Source organism: Trachurus japonicus, chromosome 10 (assembly GCF_045865225.1).
Source record: "Trachurus japonicus isolate A0001 chromosome 10, Traja_1.0".
Classification (NCBI taxonomy): Eukaryota; Metazoa; Chordata; class Actinopteri; order Carangiformes; family Carangidae; genus Trachurus; species Trachurus japonicus.
Genome location: NC_140916.1, coordinates 11,116,649 through 11,143,276, shown reverse-complemented (window position 1 = coordinate 11,143,276; position 26,628 = coordinate 11,116,649). Strand labels below are relative to the sequence as shown.

General features: G+C 44.6%; 1 protein-coding gene across 1 annotated transcript in view; it reads right to left on the bottom strand.

Annotated features, from left to right (window-relative positions):
- ppargc1b (peroxisome proliferator-activated receptor gamma, coactivator 1 beta) overlaps positions 1-25,078 on the bottom strand; it is a 94,583-nt gene extending 69,505 nt beyond the window's left edge. The window contains exon 1 of the mRNA XM_085789250.1: positions 24,986-25,078. Within this exon, the coding sequence (XP_085645376.1) occupies positions 24,986-25,066 (81 nt within the window). The 5' untranslated portion in view covers positions 25,067-25,078. The remainder of the gene's footprint in view (positions 1-24,985) is intronic.
- Positions 25,079-26,628: the final 1,550 nt, after the last annotated feature.

Genomic DNA, 26,628 nt, shown 5'->3' with positions numbered 1-26,628 from the left:
CACTTGCTGTGTTTCAATTCCAACTTGGTCTGGAAAATGTCACTGAACACTGAAATAACCAGGGGACATTTTTAACAGAGCACAGACACTTTGTGGTGTCAAACGACGAACTGCTCAGTCACATGAAAATGAGCGAGACAAAAACAAAACAAAACAGTGTTGGGGTTGATAAAGCCTCAGGTTTCTGTTCTGCAAAGACTAGAAATGTTTAGATGTTGTTTTTAACCATCGTCACCAGGTCAAATACAGGATGAAACTCTCAATCACAAACAGAGCTGAAGGAAACAACTCAACTGACGAGTCACAAATAGATGAGGTTATGATTATAGATCAGCTCTAGGTTCTATATCAATACTGTGAAAGTATCAAAGAAAGAAATGCAAACAGTCTGTATTCACAAACTGAGCCTGAAAACCAGCCATCAAGACTTCCTGTGACTTTGTGATGTCACACCAAAGCCCCACCCCCTCACCACCTGGACCAGCCATCCAGCAACTTGCAGGATTTGTTTTATTCTGAAATCCGCAGTCGGCCAATGGACAGATGGATAAAAAATAAACTCTGGATGTTTTTTTTCCTGCTGCTTTTACTTGACGGGAGACTCAGGTATTGAACAGTCACACCTGGAGATGGATAACTTCCTGTTTTTGTACAAAACACCACAGAAATAGATATTGGGTTGTTGTTGTTTTTTCACAATCTCCCACTGGCAATTCTGTTATTTCTTTTTAAAGTTTCCTCTGAAGAGTCTGAAGACTCCTTTACAGCTGCTGCAGCAAAGAAAAGACCCATTTCACTTATCTCACAGATGGCTGCTTGAAATGTGCCTCAAAACACAACAGACCGCCCCAACACACACACACACACATTTGAATGCACACAAACACACACACACACGAATAAAAGCGAGTTTGAAATGTGCCTAACCACACAAAAGTCTGAAAACAACCTAGAGAAGCAAGAAATCACATGCTGACATCAGGAGAGGAGAGGAGAGGAGAGGAGAGGAGAGGAACGGAACGGAAAGGAGAAGGAAGAGGAGAGGAAAGGAAAGGAAAGAAGAAGGAATAGGAGAGGAGAAGGAAGAGAGGGGAGGAGATGAGAGGAGAGGAGAGGAGAGGAGAGGAGAGGAGAGGAGAGGAGAGGAGAGGAGAAGAGAGGAGAGGAGGAGGAAGAGGAGAGGAGAAGAAAGAGGAGAGGAAGAAGGGAGAGGAGAGGGGAGGAGAGGAGAGGAAAGGAGAAGGAAGAGGAGAGGAAAGGAAAGGAAAGGAGAGGAGAAGGAATAGGAGAGGAGAAGGAAGAGAGGGGAGGAGATGACAGGAGAGGAGAGGAGAGGAGAGGAGAGGAGGAAGTAGGACAGGTGGAGATGAAAAGAAAAAGAAGAAGAAGAAGAAGAAGAAGAAGAAGAAACAAGGAAACTAAAACATCAACAATAATATCGATGAATCAACAGAAAGTCCAAAAGGATTTGGGAGATTTTGGCTTCGCAAACTGCTGGAGAGAGAGATTATCTCTAACACACACACACACACACACACACACACACACACACACACACACATACATACACTCTCACTCTCTCACACACACACACACACACACATACACACACACACACACACACTCTCACACATACACACATACTGCACAAACACAGAGACACACGTACACACACAAACAATTTTAACACAATGCAGCAACCCCCTGAGTATCAACAACCACAGTGTGCGAGAAGTCTGACACTGAACCCTGTGTGTGCGTATGTGTGCGTGTCTGCGTGTCTGCGTGTGCGTGCGTGTGTGTGCACGTGACGGAGGAGCTCGTGCAGCAGCAGCAGCAGCAGCAGCACGGCCATATTAGGTAGAAAAGAGAGAGAGAGAAACAAAGAGCGAGAGACACAGACTTTGTACCAGGACCTTTGACCTGCTGGTTTATCTCTAAATACAGCTCTGCAGAAAGTGAACCTGCTTCTGAGAGGCTGACGAAACAAGTGTGTGTCTGTGTGTGTGTGTGGGTGGGAGTGTGTGTGTGTTGCTGCAGCTGTGGCAAGTACAAAAGCCAGAATTTGTGTGTGTGTGTGTGTGTGTGTGTAAGTGTGTGTTCATCATCAGACGTGAAGCCGATCGGGCTTTGAACTTCCCAGCTGTCCCATCAAAAGATCTGCTTCCTCTCTCTCTCTCTCTCTCTCTCTCTCTCTCTCTCTCTCTCTGTCTCTCTCTCTACACACACACACACACATAGACACACACACTTATTTTGCCATTATATTCCGGCTGGTCTGCAGAAAACACACTGAATCACACACACACACACAGATGATCGCTAAATGCTGCATGTACAACACAACACATGAACACACACCTAGACACAATGTTCTCTTTTATTTTGGCTGTCTCCATCCTTGTTCTGCATCTGCTCTTTTCACTTTCTGCCAATTTCACATAAACAATTCGAGTGGAAATCGTTTCATAAACAAAGAGCGGCAATGAATTTCAACAACTGGGAGAAAAACCAAAAACTATAAATTAATGTTTAACCCTTTACGAGCCCGCAGGACACACACACACAAGAAGTTCCGCATTACACACCTGCTATATCACAATAAAAAGTCTTCTTCTATTTCTCTTTACAAGTGATATCCTCCCATGATAAAATGACCGAAGTGATCAATTGATGATGAAAACTGATCAGCTCTGATCACAGAGGAGCATCGTTAAAGGGATAGTTCAACATTTTGGCAAATTGGCCCATTGCCATAATCCCTATAGTCATAGTAGTAGGTTCGTTACCTTCGTTACCAAGCTGTTTTTAGAACGGCGGAGCAAAGCCGCAAGCTGCTCAGAGCGACGCTACTGAGGTTAATGAGATTTCTTGGTTTCTTGGTAAATGCAGAGACTGCTTGATGAAAAACTGACCCCAACGGGAACGTGCATAAGCGGTTTTGCATGAATTTACCTCTAAAACAACTCTGTCTGGTAACGTTCTGTTATTATCTCATAGCGTGGTGAATGTGCAGGTCACAACTTGTCCACCAGAGCGTTTTGGAGTTGTTGGATTGTGTATTTGATGAGTTTGATGAGGGAAACCAAGAAATCCCATGAGCCTCCGTAGCGTAGCTCTGAGCAGCTCGCGGCTCTGCTCCGCCGTTCTAAAAAAATAGCTTGCACCGACAATTAAACGTAACGAACCTACTGCTATGACTATAGGGATTATGGCAATGGGCCAATTTGCCAAAATGTTGAACTATCCCTTTAAATATTGTGTGTGTGGTTTTCTTGTTTCCCTCTCTGCTAACAGCAGCAGCAGCTTTTGGTAAATGTCTGTCCCTGTCACCAGGTCTGCAGCAAATCTTTCACCTGGCAGGCTGGAACTGCCCTTCACACGCACACACACACACACATAGACACACACACTTCAACAACACTCAGGTAGCAGGTTAGCTCTGAAAATGTCGCAGTAAATAACACACAGCGAGGGACAAGCAGCTGATGTGAGACCTTGTGTGTGTGTGAGAGAGATCATGTTTATACTGGCAGAACGACCTTCACGCCACCACCTCATTCTATTACTATACTACCCTCATTCCCCTTATACAGATACAAACCCCACACAAACGCACTGCTCTGAAGTGTGTGTATGTGTGTGTGAGGAGAGCGAAAGAGGGCGTTGTGTGTCCTGTGCTCAGAAGGTGTGTGTCTGTGTGTGTGCAAGCAACAGCTAAAGTTCAAAGGAAAATAAGGGCTGATATCTATAAAGGCGACTTCCAGGGACAATGTTGCAACTGTTCACACACATGCGTGCTCAAGGAAAAGGGGGATGAATTATGGATGCACACACTGTCACTCTATGAATTTGCAAATTTGTGGGTGTTTGACGAGCTGTAAAGTGTGTGTGTTTGTGTGTGTGTGTGTGTGTAGGATGTTCTTATGCAAGTGTTAGTCATCTCAGCAGTCTTGACATTTCTTTCCACACAAGAGGAAAGCGGCAGATTTAACCTCCAGTCAATCACGATGAGCCCGGTCAGATCAGCGCAGACACTACTGTTAATGACATTAACAGCAGTTCAGACTATAGTCTCTGTGGGATGTTTACGTTTCTACTTTCTCACACAGAAAAATGAAAATTTGTTTGGATTCCACCAGATACAGTAATAATTACACGTTGCTGCTCTTCACTTTTATGAGCGTTTGTTTCCGTGTTGACAACCTCTCTGCTCGTTTTCTCTGCCGTCAAACTGCACAGGCTTGTGACACTAATCTCCCGGCAGCCAGGCCCGACTCCTCCAACAGATTCACGGCTGTTTAGAAACACTGTCAAAACACTATCACATTTAACATCCCCCTTTTTTCTCTCTCTCTCTCTCCTTATGGCTTTTAATGGCTTAAAATTAAGCATGGACGTCTGTTTGCAGCCACCTCGCCACATGAACGAGAACCTCTTAATGCAAAAGACTGCAGAATAATATGAAAACATAAATGTGTGCATGTTTGTCTAAGGTGAAAATATCATTTCTTAGGGTTAGGCTCCATTTTTTTCTCTCCTTCTGTGTTTTATTTGAAGTGTTGATCCATAAAAGGAAGATTTATGGTATTATTTATGGTTTAGCTTCTCTCTGGAGCTCTAGTAACAACAGGACGGTGTCAGCCAATCAGAAGAGAGGAGGAGGATCTGAGCCTCTCTTCTGATTGGCCGATTGTTTTCTGAGTGATTCAATACAAATTTGAGCCGATTTCAGAATAAAACACTCAGAAAAACCAAAGCCTACAAGTTGTTGGATGGTGGGTCCAGGTGGTGGGCGGGGCTTGGTGTGACTGCTTTGTTGTGACATCACAAAGTGTCAGGAAGTCCTGACGGCTGGTTTAAAGGCTCAGTTTTTGAATACAGACTGTGTGCATTTCTCTGTGGACTGAGGCTTTGATACTTTCACAGTATTAATATAGAACCTAGAGCTGCTTTTTTTTTTTTTTATCAAATAACACATTAACATCTACTATTGTACAATATCTGACCTTTAAATTACAGTTAAAAAACAGTAAAAACGTTATTGGCTTTATTTTTAATCTCCATCTACTCTTCCTGGAGTCATTTCCCACCCAGAAGCAGCAGGAATGAACCGTTTCGATTCAGTGCTCCTGTTGAGTCAGGAACAACCACCACTTCACTGCCACTATTTATGAGCTGAAGGCCTCCAATATGGCTGCCAGAGGGAGCATTACATCACCTAAGAGCTCTTCTATTCTGCTGTCGTTTGTACACCTCTGCATGCTAAGATGACCACATCCAGACGGCAGCGATGCTAAAAAAAACAACTAAAAAAGGACTTTTTTCTTTGAAGCAGTCCTGCGTACAGTAAAGTAATGGTTTGCCAGGATGGCTGAAAATCTGTATTGATGGCGTCTCTTCCTGTTACGCTGATGGCCGCGATACAGGAGCGTGACCAGAGTGTTAGGACGCACAGAAAGCTCCAGAAAGCCTTTCTCAGCTGGTTTCCGAGGTGTTCGGCTCCTCATTCAGCTGCTGGCAACGGGACTAATGAACTGGGGACCAAGAGTGCTATTCTAATGGGAGCAGGACACACACACACTAACACTCACACTAACTCTCACACACACAGGATAATCATTCAGTCTTCCTAGTAGGCGGTCCACTACATTACCAGACAATATGGCTGTAACACCACCCAAACACGCATAAAAGCCACAAAGGAGAGGAGGCAGACCTGCCTGGCTCTGACCTGGGTATCAAATAGCGTTAAAACCCAGTGTTCGGACACGGGGGGCCAAACTGGGCCAAACTGGGCCAAACAGCAGCTTCCAGCTCGCGTAATCGGGCGCCGCGGCACCGGAGAGGGTCGGGGAGCTACAGAGGTTCAATAGAAGCTTTAGTGGTTTTCACTGTGCAGAGAGTGAACATTGATAACAACAGCTGTCCTCTGTGTCGTAACAGACGTAACAGATTCAACATTTCAGGTCATTTTTGACTCAGTTTGACGCAGCGAGTGCGTCAGGGAGGGCAGCAGGACGATCAAAGGCCACAGGTCTGTTTCCATTTTTCCTGGAATCGTATCTCTCAGATGTCGACTGTTGTTGAGACATCTGCATACATTATGAGAGGGTTAGGGTTATTCTCTCCCTCCCCCCTCACCTGTCTGTCTCTTTTGTCTACTCTCTACTCTCCCTCCCCACTCTTTCTCTTCCTTCCTCTTGAAATCACCTGCAGAGGAATCGATAAGCTATCAGACCATGAAGTCTCAGACTCTCTCTCTATCTCTGTGTATTTCATGCTGTGTCAATTGGCTCGGCCTCACAGCCCCTGACAGTGTTTGTGCTCCTCACCCTGTTGTCAGTCTGTGTGTGTGTGTGTGTGTGTGTATGTGCATGTGTGCACGCGCTGTCAAGCTAAATCCCACATTTGATTGACAAAACATCCATCACTCACTTATGGTAACTTGTGCTTGTCAGTGTGTGCACTGTGTGTGTTGTGTGTTGCCCCAGTAACTGCTATCTCAAATCAGACAGCTCCAAACTACTGGTAGAACGATATTCAAGTGAAATGCACAGGGAGAAAGCAACGCTGACATCAAAGAGAATGAAAATGAATTAGGAAAAAAAGAGTGAAAAGGAATGAATACAGTTAATGGAAGGAAGGAGAGAAAAGAGAGAGAGAGAGAGAGAGATGGCCAGAGAGCGACAAAGAGAGAGAGAGTAAATGAAAAGTGAAAAGAGGGTGAGAAATAAAAAGAGGGAGAGAGTTGAAACGAGGTCAGGCGCTGCTTAGAAAAGCACAAAGCTGAGCAGAGCTGAGGGAAAAGCATGAAGCATGAGAGAGACACAGCAGAGGTGTGTGTGTGTGACTGCGTGTGTGCGTGGTGAAAAAGGGAGAGACTGAAGTGTGCGACCGCAGGAAAGAGGTGTGTGTGTGTGTGTGTGTGGGGTGACACAGACGAGAGACAGAGAGAGGTGTGGGCTGCAACGTGCTGCACAAACACAGGAAAACACCAACTGATGGACTTCATGTGGACGACATCTCATCCTGTCGACTGAAGTTTTTAAATATTCAGTGAAGATGTTTTTTTTATTGGTTTGGACATTTTATTGAAAACATTTTCATTTTCATCGGTCACAGCTTGACAAATTACTAATTTATTATGGAGTTATACAGCATCTAGTGGAAATGGTAATTCCTTATTGGCTGCCAGCTGCTATTAAAGCCCCATATTCCACACTTCTTCTGTGTTTTATTTGACACGTTGATCCATAGGAAGATAAATGTATGGTGTATGCAAGAACAAGAACCTCTTAATGCAAAAAGACTGCAGAATAATATGAGAAAATAAATGTGTGCATAAGGTGAACATATAATTTCTCAGGGTTAAGCTCCTTCTTTTTCTCTTCTTATGTGTTTTATTTGAAGTGTTGATACATAAAAGGAATTATTATGACATTATTTATGGGTTAGCTTCTCTCTGGAGCTCTTGTAACGGGTCGGCGTCAGCAATCAGAAGAGAGGAAAAGCCTCTCTTGTGATTGGCTGACAGTTTTCTGAGTGAATAAAAATGAATAGAAACAGAGCAGATTTCAGAATAAAACACTCAAAAAAGAAAAAAAGTGTTGGATTGTGAGTCCAGGTGTGGGTGCATGGGACTTGGGGACTGCATCGTTTTTTTTTGTTTTTTTTTACTGTATGGCGCTTTAACAGCAGTTTGCTTCTAGTTAAAGTTTTATTATCAACCAAACAAACTGTAGTTAATGTAAATATACTGTATCACATCACATGACTGCTCCTTCAGGCTCTGGGAGGTTTCTGAGGGTGTTTTCCAACACAGTGAAGGACGAGGATGACGGCGGAAGGGGGGAAATCTGTGTTAATATTTATCTTCTGCATCAAGATGAGTGTGGTGTGTACGAGCACAAATCTCTCACTGACTTAGGTAAATCCTTCCCAGATGAACACTGAGCACTGGTGCAGGATAAATACATGGTGAAGAAGAAGAAGCAAAATCATCCTGCAGTGACGAGAGAATAAAACCTGTACGAGCCGATCCAGTCTGCATGTGATCAGTCGCTCCGTCAGTTCACACGTACACGCTCTTTCACACCCAAATATTAACCCAAGCAACCACATGAATGCCTCCTCTTCAAAACAAACACGTCTCTCGCGCACATATAAAAAAGTTGCCCGCAGACACACACACACACACACACACACACAGGTCTGAACACATATTCGTGCAAAAAACACACTCACACACTCACCATTAAGGAATTTGGCTCATTGCATCACAGTAGTGACATTCCTCCCGTCAACATGCAGCACCCGCCCCCCCGCCTCGGTGTGAAAGAGGGAAACAATGAAGCGCAGGCGAGAGGGAGAGGAAACTTACTACGCACCACGACAACACGGGTGTGTCAGGGACGAGCAACAGGACGCCACTTGTTCCTGATGTGGAGACGGGGATCAGATATTTTACAGACAGACGGAGGGCGTGATGGAGGCTCGACACATGCACTGATCTGAAATCCATCTCATCTCATCGTTAACCTGAACCTGCCGTTTCCCCACAGGCAGGTCTCAACTGTGGTGATTACACATATTAATTATTAGATCATGGTTAGATTAATCAGAGGCAGATTGAAGCGGATTTGATGCAGTCATCAGAAAAAAGGCGGCATTAAATCTACAAAGAGTTATGCTTAAATTAAATTGTAGATATGATGTTTTTAGCTGCTTTAGTCCAGTAATATGGGCTTAAATCAATGACTCATTAAGATAAACAGAGAATGGGGCGGGGTAATAACATGCACTTAGCATCTTCTGTGTGATGATCACATGTGGATGTGGGTCTAGTTATTCCAAACTCTGCGATCCAGATCGATACTTTTCAACATTACCGGGAGGAACAAGCTGCGTTAGGCAATCAGTGAGCTCATGTTTATGGTTCGCTATAGGACTACAGGCGCTCTGAATCAGCCACTTGCAACTGTAAACCAATTAAAAATATGACAATAACTAGATATAAATCGCATTTATTGCATTTAAATGATGGATTCACTAGTTTATTTTGTATATTCATGTCATTTACACTGACCACCACCACCACCTCAGGTTCATCCTCTCCTCTCCTCTCCTCGTGTGTGATGTGAATGCTCATGTGTGTGAAGCGGTAAATTTGTATGTGCAAGCATTACTGTCCATGAGTAGTATGCACAGTGTGTGTGTGTGTGTGTGTGTGTGTGTGTGAGTGTGTGCAGCAGATCACCGTAGCACTGAGCACTGTGGTCACGCAAGCCTGAGCAGCCTTTGGGAAGTAGGTCAATGAGAGAGAGGGAGGGAGAGAGAGAGGGAGGGAGAGAGAGAGAGAGAGAGAGAGAGAGAGAGAGAGAGAGAGAGAGAGAGAGAGCGATGGTGGAAGAAGAAGGAGAAGAAGGAGAAGAAATGCGAACACGCAACGGCCGAGAGGAGAGAGAGTGACAGTGGAAAGTTACCAGTTGGAGACAAGCGGGATGCTTGTTTTACTGGGAACATGTACACACACGCCATATATGGCACGAACGTTCACTTGTGTGTGTGTGTGTGTGTGTGTGTGTGTGTGTGTGTGTGCAGTAAATAAATGTGAGCCGGTGTGTGTGTGTGTGTGTGTGTGTGTGTGTGTTTGTATATGCATCCCAAAGGACATTAATGGCCTCACCCACCTCTTTAACTCTCTATACAATCTGCAGGTAGAAGCCTGCTGCCTGCCTACAGTACAACCCACACGCATGACTCACACCCTCACACACACACACACACACACACACACACACCCTCACACACGCACACACACACACGCACCCTCACACACACACACACACACACACACACACACACACACACACACCTCTAAAGTTTCCATCACTAAACCCTGCAGAGCCTGAGCCCATCACTGTGATGCGGCTGTTTATCAGTGTGAATGATCAGTTTAAATGACATCACATCACCAGGAGGATACATCACAGTGGAAAGATATCACGTCACCCTGGGGGGGGGGAATAGCATTTATTAAAGGGATAGTTCAACATTTTGGCAAAGTGGCCCATTACCATATTCCCTATAGTCATAGCAGTAGGTTTGTTACCTTTAATTGTGCAAGCTATTTTTAGAACAGCGGAGCAGAGCCGCAAGCTGCTCAGAGCTACTCCACGGAGGCTAATGGGATTTCTTAGTTTCCCTCCTCATCAAACTCATCAAATACACAATCCAACAACTCCAAAACGCTCTGGTGGAATGGGCCAATTTGCCAAAATGTTGAACTATCCCGTTAAGTTGTGATGAGTTATTACATTAGTCGGCCGTTACTAAGTTACCGTGAGGCTCATAATTGATCATCTCTTTTATTTTGTAATGCTTTGCTGCAGATAAAGTCAGTGGTGCTGTGGTGTCTCCGGCTGTGATGGAGATCTTATAGTAATTATGACTGAGGCCGAGGTCGCGCACAGGTCGTGAGTGACAGTGACAGGCGCACATCTGGGCCAGGGAGCCTATTTATAACACACACTTCCTCTTGTAGCGCACACACATACTCATAAACACACTCGTATACACACAAACGGACTAGTTCATAGACGGTAATGTGCTTTTATCTGAGGAGGCAACAACGTCTAAAAATAACAACAAATGGCTTTTAAAGTGGAGTAATGGCAGAGGAGAAACGCTCAGTGTGTGTGTGTGTGTGTGTGTGTGTGTGTGTTTGAGCTACCACACTGAACCGTATCAAATAATGTTGTACAGAAGGTGATAGGCTGCGTTTATAGATAACTGCAGTCAGCAAAGAGCGTGTGTGCATGTTCACACCAATCTGTGCTTGCCTTCCCTTGGCACCTGGTTGCTACGGCTATATGCCATGCTGGCAATTGTGTGTGTGTATGTGTGTGTAGGTGTGTGTGTGTGTGTGTGTGTGTGTGTGTGTGTGTGTGTGCGTGTGCGTGCGTGCGTGGCGTGCCCTCTTGTCTCTTACACCATGCCATGGAAATTTCCTTTAACCTTTTCTCTCATTTACACGACTGCCCTTGAGAGTCCACACACACACACACACACACACACACACACACACACACACACACACACACACACAGTGGGACTGATGTGAGGATGAGTCTACACAACAATGGTTTCTAACAAATATCAGTCACACACACACACGGGGGGGGGGGGGGGTTGGGTGCAGCAGGCAACAGTAGAGATAAACCAACCGTCACCGTTTGTGTTTGACTCCTGCAACAAACTAAATCTGCTTAAGAGTCACATGATGAAGGTGAACACTACTAATACTAATACTACTATAACTACTATTACTACTACTACTACTACTACTACTACTACAACTACGGGGGGTTTTTTCAGTTATGAACACATAAACAATAAACTGAGAAGTTGAACCACTCTTTTTGATTTTATGATGTTACCTTGAACCTGTTTTTGGATATTTTCACTAGTGAAGCAGCACTCCTCAGCCAACCAAATGGCATTTGTTTTCACTGAACAAACTACCTCTGCTGCTACTGTAACTGCCACGGCAACTATTGACACCTCTACTTACTCAACTACTACTACTACTACTACTACTACTACTTTTACTGAGCTACGTGTACTTTTGATGCTGGTCGTCTTCCTACTACAACAAACTACTATTAAAGGTCCAAGATGGCGACACTCTCTAAAGCAAGACCCTTGCTCTACCGTATGTTTATATAAAAGAATTATAAGGCCATGAAAACCAAACAAATTTTATTTTATAGCTATTATACACTTATACAAATATTGTATATATTGATGGGTAGTATATTCAGATTTTGCCAATAAACCTTGATAATTATTACACACTGGACCTTTAACTTATCCTGCTGTCACCACTGCTACTACTACTAGTATCAATAATTAGTATTTCCTTCATCGACACTACTCCGGCGCCCATGATACTGAGTCTGTAACGCCTGCATGTGCTACTACCAGCACCACCACCATCTATTGTTGCATCCCTGCCTGTTGTGTGTGATTAATAAGCCGTTAACGAGTGTTAACGAAGCCCACGTCCCGGCTGTTGCATCACTTGGACGCAGCAGAGGAACCAGTTCTGTGCTCTGACTGTGTAATCCTGAATCACAAACACAATAATCCTGCTGAACTAGTGGATTACTGGGAGAGGAGAGACTCTGGTTGCTGCTGTTATATACATTTTGTTTGGCAGACGACCAGCAGCCGCGCGTGCACGTCGTCGGCGTGCACGTCACCTCGGCGGGGTCCTGCAGGCTATAGCGCTGTCTGTGTCTGGGGAAGAGGAGGAGGAGGAGGAGGAGGAGAGATGATGTGTTTGTGCAGTTGGGCGCTTTCCCATCCAGCGGTCCAGACATCTTTTTACAACTCGATCTGTCTGTCGGGCCGAGTCGGGCCGAGCCCCAGCCAAAACACTGGCACGGCGTCAAGGAGAAGGAGAGGCCGGCGCTGTGGAGCCCAAACCAATAACGGAGTAGCGGTTTTTACAGCTCCGGCTGCACTCGGAACAACTCCCATTCATCTCCAGTGTTTTATTACAGCATCAAAGTCCAGCAGCGGGCTCTAATCTGACTTTTTACAGCTGTGCACAACATCAGCTCTTCGTTGGTCAAGATTCAATCTGTATTTTTTAATGATCATCACAGACATCTTAAAAGCAGACTGTAGTAGTCACAGAGGAGAGGCAGTAACACAGTTGTACAATTCAGTTTTCAAGGGATAGTTCAACATTTTGGCAAATTGGCCCATTGCCATAATCCCTATAGTCATAGCAGTAGGTTTGTTACCTTTAATTGTGGGTGCAAACAATTTTTAGAACCACACCACGTTCTGTTGTTATCTCATAGCGTGGTGAATGTGCAGGTCACAACTTGTGTTGTTGGATTGTATATTTGATGAGTTTGATGAGGGAAACCAAGAAATCCCATTAGCCTCCGTAGTGTAGCTCTGAGCAGCTCGTGGCTCTGCTCCACCGATCTAGCCACCGAACAGCTTGCACCGACAATGAAAGGTAACAAACCTACTGCTATGACTATAGGGATTATGGCAATGAGCCAATTTGCCAAAATGTTGAACTATCCCTTTAAACTGCAGCAATAACTGCAATTACACCACCAGAGTCCTAACGTCCACTCTCTCTCTCTCTCCCGCTGCCATTATCTGTTAAAGGCTTCAAACGCCACTTATTGTACAAATGTGGCGAGATTGGGAACATCAGACAGCAGCAGTGTGCGCCGCTGACATGTCGCCGCCATATCAGCGCCGCCCGCTCTCATCTCATGTGCTTCTCATCTCCGGTTTGGATTAGTTGTTTTTTTACACGGACCCTCGCTTGCTTCGTTCTTTCAGCTTTAAAATGAAACATTTCCCCGGCGGCTGCCCCCCCCCACCCCTCCCCTCGATGATAAATCAGGTAACAGAGGAGAGAGAGAGAGAGGAAGCTGAAGCTGAGAGAGAAATAGGGCAGGCGGCGAGCTCGGTGGCAGCCGGGCCTCCACCAGCTTCTCCTACAAAGCCGTGAGCAGCTGGGTGAGATTGGATTCCCTCTCCCTCGACCCCTTCCCGTCTCCCCCAGGTGTGTGTGTGTGTGCGCAGGGAATGACAAATTGTCGCACGCTCATGTTGACACTATCAATATAGCAACAGGGAGCCTGTGATGAATACAAATTGCCAGTAAAGGTTAGCTAAGGACACATCACATACACACACATGTGCGTACATGTACACAACCACCAACACACGTGCTCGGATAAATGAGGGAGGAAAACGGCGGTGTGCTGCAGAACGCAGGAAACACACACACACACACACACACACATGTCATTGTGCATATGAGGATGGATAACAGAACACAACACAATTTGTCGACTCTGTGAAGCAAAAACTAAAGATATTGTGCACAACATCCAGAGTGGATCTGTTGGTAAACAGAAGGAAACACACGTCAGCATCAGCTACCGTCTCCACCCCCCCATCAAGGCCTCTTCATACTGGAACAACAACACCTGGCCTCCACACCGTCTTTGTTTCTGTTGAATTATCTTTATTTGGGAACACGTTGCCTGTGAGAACAGTCCAATCTCAAAAATTACCAAATGTTTCAGACAAAAATGCAAAAACCTCAGCCGTGTTTAATCTTCTCCTACACACCGACCGACGCTTCCACAACTTTGAGAGGAATCAAATTAGTTTTTTTTTACTGTCACACAACCCGATGATGATTAGACTCCCTCAGTTAATTGAACAAACAATGAGTCTATTAAATGTGAGGGGGATAGTTTAAAATGTCGATTAACAGTGGCTGTGGTAACCACGGCGACCGCCACAAACATCCTGTTTCGTCTGACCCCAGAAAAAAAAAATCCAATTCAATCCACACTGACATAAAACAGACCAGGGAGTAATTATCTAAATATGTGCCTAATCAATGTTCTGTCTTTTCACTAATCAATAAATAAACTAATCATTCCCACTCTAAATCAAACCAGCGATCAACCCTGGAGGGGTTTTCTGACACCTGGAGTGAAAGTTGTGGGTTTGAGCGCCGCCGCCGCCGGTCCATCATCTCATCATGACCATAACAATGAACCCACTCACCATGTGTGAGCGGCAAAAGGTTAAATGGTATGTAAATGATGATTTAGCAATAAATAACCAAAGTGATCAATCGTGTGCGGTCGTGTGCTGCTGCTGCGTAAAGATAAGAACCATAAAAGACAGAAAATATGATGAGAGGTGATAACAGTGAATCACAGCACAAGTATCTGTATTAAAAACTACAGCCTGGAGAGAGACAGAGAGAGAGAGAGGAGAAATTTACATCTTCACATCCCACTCTGGTTTGAGTCACCGAGAGAAAAGAAAGAGCGACAACCTGCAAGACGCCGACAAGCCGAATAGATTTATTAAGACGAGAGAGAGAGGCAGCCGTTGAATCTAGGGATGTCACGATTACTTGTTTTCACAATTAATCGTGGTATTAAACGCCACGATTAATTAAAGATTCAGAAATACCATCACTTTCCAAAAAAAATAATGTTGGAACCATATCGGCAGATCAGCACCAAAGTAAAGGTAAATGCACAGATACCGGTGCATTTACCTAACGTATAGGAATTTAAATGTTAGTGTGTCATTTGTAATAAAAAAACACGATTAAAATAAAGTTAAACATTTGGTATAGATGACAATTAATGACTTCCCCTTGGGGGTGATTCATTGGTCCTACATTAATAGATACTTAAATATTTTGTGTAAATATTTGGACTATATTTGATTTTACATATTCATAGTGTTGTGAAATTAATTAATGCATGATAATCGTGATACTCGTTAATACCGTGATTATTTCTCTGACAATAATCGTACTGAGAAAATCCACAATCGTGACATCCCTAGTTGAATCCCAAATAAGACTCTCGCCCTGTTGTTGGGTGTTTCTCCTCCTTCTCCTCCTCTCTCTCTCTGACTCTCAGTGTTAAGTGCACGCGATGAAGCTGTCGTGAGTGTGTGTGTATGTTGGACACTCTTGCACGGCTGAGTGCTGCTCTGCTGCTCCACCTCAGGGGAGGAAGACGAACCGTGTGGAAGAAGAAAAAATCCTGCAGTGACTGAGCATCATGCTACAGCTACAGAGCTAAAACCAGCTCAGGACCCTCTGCAGCAGCAGCAGCAGTAGCAGATCCCACTGTGTAAAGACCTGTCCTGTGTGGGAGAGGACAACCCGACCTCTGACCTCTGACCTCTGACCCTTCAGTTACTCCAATCCCTATAACTCAAGTCAGATTAGAGTTTATAACATCCAATAAACCTGATAACAACTCTGCTGCGTCCTCTGTGCTCAGGCTAACAGTTAGCATCACAAGATAAAGCCACATGATTAAAAGAGAAAATGTTAATTAGCCTACACATTATTGTGATTAAAACCAATAGAAGGATCCTCATAATGATACAGTTAAAACTACTGTGTATGTGTGTATGTGTGGTATCTTCACGTCCTCGCCCTCTGTCCCTCTGCTGCACAATTAATCACGTTAAAATGCAGCTTGGATCCTTGTCTCTGCACGATCTCAGTGAAATCAGTTAGCATTGAATTAGTGGCGAGATCCGCGGCTTTGAAAATCAGCGTTTTTTGGTCGTTTTTTTTCTTCTAATTATACCTGATTGCATCAACAAGTTACAGGAGTGTGAGAAACTGCACACAAACAGCAGCAGGAACTTCACTTATTTATAGATCAGGACGATCAAAAGGAAGACGTGTGATTTATGATACTGATATTAAAGGTAATAATGAGGCTAATAAAACGACTCTGTGTGCCGACATTAAAGTTGACAAATGTTAGGAGGTGAGTGAACCAATCAGAAGAGAGTAGGCACTGATTCTCTCTTTCTGATTGGCTGACTGCTTTCTAAGTGGTTCTATAAAAAAAAAAGAAAATAGAGCAGATTTCAGAATAAACCAAATCCTGCCAAGTTGTTGGATGGTGGGCGGGGCTTGGTGACTGCTTCATTGTGACATCACAAAGTCACAGACAGCTCAGGCTCTGGATACAGACACTACACCTGCTTTGTAATAAAAAAAAAAAAAACTCATAAAACAATGTGGAAGCTTTAACGGCACCAGAGGAGACTTCAAGATGAGATGAGATTACACTGAGGAGCTATTTATTTAAAATGAAAACTGAATGTGGGGAGAGATAATTGTGATCTCTGTTCCAAGACGATCCTGTTCATAACAGCATTGTGTAGCTCTAGTGTGTGTCTGTGTGTGTGTAATGCCAGGCAGGCCTGAGTGAGCAGCTGATGAATCACCAAGCAATTAATTATTGAGAGACCCCTCACCTGCCTCTGCTAGCATGCTAGCTCACGGTCCACCCCAACATGTAACACACACACGCATACAAACATGCATACACACACACACACACAAGCAGTTTGGGATCTACACATACACACACACAGACACACACAGGCCCTGTGAGAGGGGGGGTCAGTGTCTAAGCCGGATGCCTGATGAACCTCAGAGGGATTTGGGAGGAAGCAGCCATATTCCCAGCGCCCACTCTCTGACGCACACACACACACCACGATGAGGATCAACCACACATAAACACACATTTTGCTCTTAACTACACTATCACACACCACACCACACCACACACACACACACACATAGATGAGCTAAGCTACCTTGGTGTGGCACCGCAGTAACCACGTTGGGTGAGGAAACATTTACCCACACCGGCGTCAATGAGAGCAGCAACAGAGATTTACAGTTTCACCTTAGTGCAAAGAATAAACAACAACAACAACAACAACACAACTCTACTGTAAATCAAACACAGCTGCTTTAGATTAGATTACATTAGGGGAACAGTTTTCTGCACCTTTGACCTCTGTTGCGATATTTGTCATATTTCCACTGAGATTCACTGTATTATAAAAGATTACAAATATAGTCGCCTGTGCATTCGTGCGCACAATTCTGCTTGTTCTGCGTTTTTATGCTGCATTTTGACGTATGGATGTGCAAGTGTGTGTGTGTGTGTGTGTGTGTGTGTCCAGGATAACAGTGACAGAAGGGACAGGTGAGTCACTGTAGGGCTGCGAGCCGAACACATAGCACTGCAGCACCGTCACCGTGCACATCATCACAACTCCGATAGAGGTGGAAAAACGACGACGACAACCACAACCACACAGATAACGACACAGAAACTGGGTGTTAAAATAAAAAATAAAACTGAATAAAAAAACAAATAAAAACAGGGAATGAGAAAATAGAGAAAAGAAGAAATAGCGGAGGAGCCTGGAGCTGTGAGGCAACAGATACGATGCAGCTTCCTGTTTGTCCCCGACGCGGTGTAAATCCCAGTCAGCACCAATCACACCTGTATCCATCACTCCTGGGTGGAACTTCAAAGCCTTGTTCTTTATACACCTGTCTGTCTGTCTGTCTGTCTGTCTGTCTGTCTGTCTGTCTGTCTGTCTGTCTGTCTGTCTGTCTGTCTGTCTGTCTGTCTGTCTGGATCCCTCACTCTGCTCTGTCACCAACCAATTGAAAATCAGATTTATTGATCCACATCAACAACAACAACAGCAGCACTGATGCTCCTAACTGCTTGTAGGCCAAGTACAAACACACTGTGATGGAGATTTATACACCAGTGTGTGTTACCGCTTCATTCTTCCTTTACTTCTCTCTTCCCACCCACCGTATCACGCCATCAGACCTATGGGCTGAACGTTTTATCGTTTTCTGATCGAAATTGCGATTTCAGACAATGTGATCATGTGATCGCCAAAGCTGCGGTTTTTTGCAGATGATAGGGAGATGGCATAAAATAGTGCCCATACCTACTTGAGTGCAAGGCTATGCAGGCACCATCATTTGGTAACTGTTGAATTTTCTTCTTCTTATCATTACTTATTTAACATTGTTTGATTTGAACATTTTTGGGGGGGAATTGTATTGCATTTTATTTAACTTTTTTAACTTAACACAATTAAGGTTTTTTGCACTTCTTTAAGTTAAGACAGTCAAAGACGGCTCTTTTAGTTCTTCAGTTGTAATAACTGCCGTTTGTCAAGGACTTTATTTGAAATCAATTCTTGACTTTTGTTTTCATTCCTGCATTAGAGTAATGGCATTTACTGTAATGTTTCAATGGTATGTTTTAATTTCCTGTCATTTTTGTAAATGTCACTGTTCACTCAAGCTTGATTTGAAGAAAATTGCAAATCAAATCGAAATCACAATATCTGCCTGAAAAATCACAATTAGATCTTGTGCTAAAATTGTTCAGCCCTAATCAGACCAGCCAGGTAATGAAAGTCACATTACATCACAATTTAAGCAAAAACTGCAAAAGTCGATACTTATATTTGATTATTAACAGATAAAAAGCTTTAAAAAATTTTTTGAATCAGACTGGAAGTGACGCTCAAAGTGCAGCTGAGGCTGAATGAGGTCAGTAAGGGACTGTGTGACTTCCAATCCAAAATTGGATAGGATCACCTGATAGCCAGGGGGATGAGGGCCGACTGCCTGCTGGGCTGAAGCATATGCACACACACACACACACACATGGAGAGAGAGGGCCTCACATACATTCACACACACACACACACACGTCGTGGTTATAGGATAAAGTGCTGACTGACAGTATGAGGCTCTATAGGGCTCCACAACAACACGGTAATGGCTTTAAGCTTTATTAGCTTTTCCATTTGGTCGACAACGTGGGCGTCGCTTCAGAGATGCAATTAATGTTTTAAACACTTAAGAGATGAGTTTTGTCTCGATTAGTCCACTTGATAATAACATGTGAACTCAGGCTCAGAGGAGACAAATATGGAAACACTGAGTTAATTGCTGCCTCGTCTGGAAAACAAGGAGCTAAAGTTGTTTATTTCACTTCCATCTTCCTCCTGGTTCAGGCGGCACTGACGTTTTTTTTTTTTTTTTGTGCTCACACCCCTTTCACTTAAGTCTGAATTTAATGGATCTGCAATTAAGCTTGAATAGAAAAAGCTTTTTTTTTTTCGATCCCGTGTCTGCATGTACATGTTCTCTGTGTAGTGAACACAGTGGGGCCAACATGGATGCTTCTCTCTGCAATAAAACTTTAATGATCCCTGTGAGGAAACTGCTGCAACTATTTTTACTTGACAGCACGACTCCAGACTTTAAAGTAAACTTTAAAAAAAGAAACAACAACAACAACACAAAAAAAAGAAAGAAAGAAAGAAAGAAAGAAAGAAAGAAAGAAAGAAAGAAAGAAAGAAAGAAAGAAAGAAAGAAGGGAAGTCACACACGTGATCTCCACACACATGTTGCTCGTTAATGGGAAAATGTTTGTCGCATTGTAAATATTTAATTTTTAAAACGGGAGAATCCACTTTTTTCTCTCCCACACGTGTTCTTCCAGTTCACATGTGACTTTTTTCCTGTCGGTTGCCCAACCGGCCCTGAGCTGAACGGCCTGAACAGACAAGATGAGCCACGGCTAATATTTTACTAGTATGTGCCCTGTGGCTGGTTGTGTCCTGTTACAGCAGGATGTGGCGGCAGCAGTGGTGGCGGCGGCGGTGACGGTGACTGACGTTAAGTCCGCCTGATCTTCCCAGACTTAAATCTCCTGAACGGACCAAGACCGGCCCCCTCGACACCCGGTCAATGATTAGAGCTGAGAGAGACAAGCTGCACTGGAAAACAACCAGCGCATGAGGGTCAGAGTTACAGTCGGTGTTCAGGTGAAGTCAATAACTTCACAAACTACAGCCTCGACTAAAATTTGAGACTTTTTTTTATCTACTTGCGCATGTGCAACCAGTAAATTTGTCGTTTTTTCCTTTTAAACAATGGTGAAACATATTGCATGTAATTGTATTTATGTATGCTTTGAATGTGTATGAAACATGAGAGGTGCCAGGGGCGGGGGCTGCCTTTAAGTTGTAAGACGAGTGTTTTATTTCAATCAATGTTATATTTTATTTTTTCAGATTTTTTTTCCCTTTTTTTTGTTTTTCTCTTCGTCTCATCTATCTGTTTCTCCTTTTTACTTTCTTAAACAGACTATTAATTTGTTTATGCCATATCTGTAACATTTGAAATGTCTGTAAAGTTATGTTAAAACAAATACAAATTTGAATGACAAAAAAAACGGTGGTCATTACAGGTGTCAGACCAATGTGTGAGAGAATCATGAATGAAAAGGAAATGTGAATATTTGCTTTGCAGGTCGATTTGCGGTGTGCACCTCGAAACTTTCTGCTCGCGTTCCTGAAATTTTAAGTTAGTCGAAACAAAAAATGTTGCTCTGGAGCCCTGTCAACTGTACTATATGTTTTTTGGGGGCGGGGGCTAAAAGACGAGATAGTTTCCTATACGTCACAGTGACCTAGAAACAAAAACCAGCTTCAGCTCCATCTTTCACTTTCATTCGATCAGCTACTTTTCTAAACGTTGACCTAAATCTGTGGGGAAATGAGTTGAACTCGTGCGACCATGAACCTCATCAGGACACCATCACCCCACAGTCGCTTGGTTGTGTCCAGATCAGATCAGATCAGATCAGATCAGATCAGCTGGACCAGGAGACTTTAAACCTGCCAGCTCCTGTGGTGCGAAGTCCGACCACCGAGCCCATGTGAATAAAAAAAGAAGCAGGTCACCGATTCGTCAGATATTACACATATTGATTGTTATTGTTTCAACCTGCAATGCAGCGCAGGGAAACGACACCAACTCTGTCTCCTGTTCAACACCATGGGATGAGAAGTTACTGTATGTGCATGTTCCTCATCATGTTCCTTCCTGCTGCAGGTGGAACAAGTGTGTTGGCTCTTATAATGATGAGACGCTGATTTATTATGTCAACATCCCAGATCGCGGCGGCGGCGCCTGAGATTTATAATCGCAGAGAGTGAAATGTTGATTGTAATAATTCTGGCAGGTCGACATTGTTCGTTCTCCCGGTGCATCGCAGGATCAGCTCTGACCTTCTCAGTGATTAGTCGGTGGGATTTCAGCACGTTTTAAATTGAGCAGAAGCGATTTCCTGACATTTACAGACAACAAATCCCTCAGATTTTTGATTTTATTCCCTTATTTATTTTGTGCAACAGTCAGTGATGGATTCAAATCAACATGTGCAATGAAACCCAAGTGAATCTAAACATATCATAAAGTGCTCAGAGGAAATAAGAAGAAGAAGAAGTGGAGAGAATCGACAGTGAGCATGTGCACTGTATGTGTGAGAGCGGGCGAGAGAGAGAAGGAAGCAGTCACATGCTAGGAGGAGGGAGAGGGGGGAGGGAGGGGGGACTGGCTGTCAGTCGTCTACGTCACGAGTAACGCCTCCCTCTCTCTCTCTCTCTCCCTCCCTCCCTCCCTCCACTACAACTCACATGACTGCAGCAGCCCTGTTCTGTAACTCCAGTCACGAGGATAGAGTAGTATTACAATAACCAGCCGGCAGGGGCGAGCGACACAGACACACACTGAGAGAGAGGGAGAGAGAGGGAGAGACGAAGGGGCAAGTGAAAGCCAGCAGCCAGTCCTAATAACCCTGAGTAAATATTAACTTATTAACGCTGCATGTGTAGAACAGATAACTTATCATCCAACACATGAAGAAAGAACTGAAGCAGCGATACAAGAGCAGCACAATTACAGGCTCTTTTCTTTTTTCTTCCTGTTCCTCGTGCTCAGGTTGCACTTTTATCTCTCTCTCTCTCTCTCTCCCTCCCTCTCTCCTTCTGTGTGTCACTCAAGGACTTTGCAGCAATTCCAACATTACAAGCCCCAGAAAAATGATATTGCAGAGATTAAACCAACTCTGTTTCCGTGTTTTTCTCTTTCTTTATGCACCGACTCCTGCAAAACTGCACGATACAGTGATTCAGCCTGATGTAGTTTGATGTGGTCTCTCTCTCTCTCTCTCTCTCTCTCTCTCTCTCTCTCTCTCTCTCTCTCTCTCTCTCTCTCTCTCTCTCTCTCTCTCTCTCTCTCTCTCTCTCTCTCTCTCTCTCTGTGAACTTCAGGACCTGCACTCGACTTGGAACGAGGTTCTTTTGGTTTAGAGGCCAATGATGACTGATCAGTGATCAGCTGCATCATAAAAGACGGGACATTATCTTCATATCGTAGTAGTTGTAATCAAAAACTGATAAGACGAGTGTAACAGCATCATGAAGCGTGTGGAGATTAATAAGGTCATGGCTGAATATATCATGAACATACAAGACTGAGGGGAATATGAAATGTAGCTATAATAAAGGTGTAATATAAAGTCAATGGGTTAATAAGTGGATCATATAGCTGATGATGTCATAGGATGTGATGATGATGATGATGACATATTGATGCACAATCAGATCCACTGATGCTCTGATGCTGGATCTGTGATTCTTCCTCAGTGCTCGGCTGTTTCCTTGCATTTACTGCTTCCCATCATGCAGTTCACATCTGTGTGTGTGTGTATATGTGAGTGTGTGTTGTGTGGAAGCACATGTCACTGCTGCACGTTATAAATAGACCACAGTCTCCCAGGATCCCACCACCACCACCACCACCACCACACAACCCGCTAAACTGCCAATCACATACAAACACACGCACGCACGCGCACACGCACACACCTATCACATCCTCCGATGACCGTGCAAACGGAGCAATAACAATCGCCATGACGTCATCTCATGTCACGCTGTGATGCGGTTAAACACCGGGGTCCTGTGTGTGTTTCTCCTTCTATCAGACCCTGTTTAGAAATCATCTACTTCATCGTTCCCCTCTCTCTTCCCCTCCACGCACTGATCAGATTGTCCAATATGAGGATATTGATAATCGATTTGTTCCTCTGGTGAATTCGGATCACATCTAATGTGCACGAGAGCTCTTCATCAGGGACGAAATCACAACTTTTATAGATGTTCGCCTTCGCCCGCTGCCGCCCTGCGCGCTGCGCCTCCACAGGAGATTACTGCGGGATTAACGGGAGTACCGGGGAGAAAAGTTCACATTGTGCTTTATTGAGAGCCGCCCCGCTTGCACACCGTGCACCGAATTAAACCAAACATGCTGCGCATTCATTTCTGTCACGCACCGGTGCTGTATGTGTTGTACATGAGAGCCCAGAGGCGAGGAATCCCTCAACTGTGCAGACCTGCGGACGCAGTTTGGCGTCATGACGTTTCCTTGCAATTCAGTGCGATATAATTCCCCCCACTCCCTCCTTCCTCCCCCCCTCCCTGCCTCTCTCTCCCTCCCCAGCAACAACGTGGGTTAATACCCTGTCCGTCATCCCCACCACCATCACCCCCCCCACGCAGAGAAACACAGCCCGGAGATCCACCGTTGTCGCTGCAGCCACAGCAGCGAACAACCGTGCGAAGCAGACGTTTTGTAACCGTTACCAAACGATTACGCAAACGGTTACGAAAACGTAAAACATGTATCCTACATATATAAACCGGTCCAACTTTCTCAGCTGACTGACACCTTCATGTCCCCATCTCCTCCTCCTCATCATCCTCCTCCATCGGAGTCACTGCACTGGCTTTTCTGATTAAATTGCACCGATGTGAGTTGGTTCAACTTTGCAGCGCAACGACGGGAACCTGCAGCTCCGCGGCGCGACACACACACACACACACACACACACACACACATAGAGAGAGAGAGAGGGAGAGAGAGAGAGACAGATCCTCCGTTAAGCTCCAGCAGCTTATAGTGGAGTGCATAAATAACATTACACAGCATTGATGTGTTGCAGTGTTTCCACCAAACTGGATCTTTTTATTGAAGCATCTCCGCCTCGACACAGCGCTGCCACACACACACACACACTCTCTCTCTCTCTCTCTCTCTCATCCACCGACGTATTAAAACACTGAAACACACTCCGCTCCGTCTCTTTCTCAGCCCAAATGGAACATGTAACGAGTCCCGGAGGCGGCGGATTAGTATCATAATGTCATAATATCACAACAGTCCTCAGGCCAAGTCCACGCGTTGAAGGGGCGCACCACGTGTCCCAAGTCTCCGGCACTGAAATTAAAACTTCCCTGAAGAATGCGTCAAAAGTTTCCCAGCGCGCCCTCTGCATACCAATAATCCTCCCGAGCTGCGGCTCGCCTCGCCGGCTGCTCTCCGCCGCCGAGCGCACACACGCAACACATTTCTGCGTTTAATCCGTCCGGTGACATTTCCTCCAAAAAAACACGTGAAAGCCAGACGTCAAGACATTCACACACGCATACACACACACACAGGCATGCACGCAGAGCCGAGACACCGGGTCTCACTGAGCCGAGGAGATGCTGCTGACAAGCCGGGGCGAGAGGCTCGCATCAACCGGGGATAGCGAGCCCCAGAGCCGGCGACACGCAGAGATTCACCCCGCTGTGCAAAGCCCAGAGTCCCGTGTGTCCGCAGCGGCCGGGGTCTTACCTGGCTGCCGGAGTTTTCTGTCAAGTAATTGAAGACAAAGGACGAGAGTTCCTCATCTAATAGTGGAGCGCAGTCCGCCATCTTCTAGTGAATGAGGAGCCGTGGAGTCAGAGAGCGGTGTATAGGAGGAGGAGGAGGAGCGGCAGTGGGGGCAGGTGGCCTGTAGGGGGCGCATCTGTTTACACACACACACACACACACACACACAGATAGAGAGAGAGAGAGAGAGAAACACACACACGAGACGTTACTGACACGCCGTTCTCCCTACAGGGGGGGTCTGGGGACCTCCAGGGGCCAATGCAGTGACTCCAGTGGCCCCCCGTCAATTAAATGAGGATTAATTTAATTCCACTGCGACAGGAAATAAATGCACATTATTACGACAAACAGTGATTTCAACCAATAGCGAATAGTGATCATATTTGCATTAAATTACAGGCCAACATGAAGGTGTCCAGTGTTTACAGGTGGAATCTGTTTTTAAATGTGATGAATATGATGCGTTCACAGTCAATACAAGATCAAATCCTCACATCAAAGGTATAATATGTAGGAATTACCCCCATCTAGCGGTGCGGTTGCATATCGGACGGAACGTATTCTTGATGTTGCATTCACGTGAAATCAGGCAGACGTCAGACAGACAACAGACGCTGCATGTAACAGGATAAACAAGCGTCTATGTAAACAAGTGGTGCACTACACAGTGGTGACAGTTTTAACAGGCACTACCTAGAAAACGTTCTCCCCGAGCCAACAGCTCCGGTGAGTTTCTGTGGTTACCTACGGTCACGCTGCCACTGAACGTAAAAAAAATGGCGATGCAACTTGGCAGCCTCAGTTCGGTGCGTTGCCCACCTATGTATTTGTAACGACTTGTAACAACTCATTCTAAGGTACGAGAAAGCTTTCATTTGTACAGTATGCGGGTGTGAGTCGACTTCAGTGAAATACGTATTTATGAAAGCAATGCTAATAAAAAGCCAAATAAGTTACATACTGTGGCTTTAATTCACCATTATAAAAAGCATCAAAGCTCCAGTATTCAACATTATTGATCATCATCAAAGTTACAAACAAAGAGTTATTAACACAGACACTAAATACTAAATGGTCCGATCTGCTCAGGACTCAATTCTTGCACCTCAATCTTTGGGGGAGTTTTTTTGTTGGTTTTTTGTGAAGCCGCCACACACACACACACACACACACACACGAGTGTTGGCACAATCCTGTTTCTGTTGCTGGGAAACTGCAGGAGCAGCTCCTGTCACTCATTTAGCTCTCATGGTTGATGACATATAGCTGATGCCACTGAAACTAAAGGAAAAAAAAAACCCTATTGCACCGTCTCAGTCACAGCTCTGCACCTCCACGCTGCCTTTAGGTTCATCTCTGCTGCGACCCCTCTTGTCATGTAAGTTATTTGAAAAATGCAATAAACGACTCGTTCGTCATTTCTCACTGTAAAGGTAATTATAGCCTTTTACTAACAGGTCAGGAGCAAACTGTGTTACTGTGTTCAGCTGCATTGAAGAAAACCTTTCAACAGCTCAACATGCTCTGGATTTAACTCCTGGAGACATGACAGTTCAGGAGGTGCGTTCATGTTGTCGGTTCAATTCCCAGCTCCTGCAAGT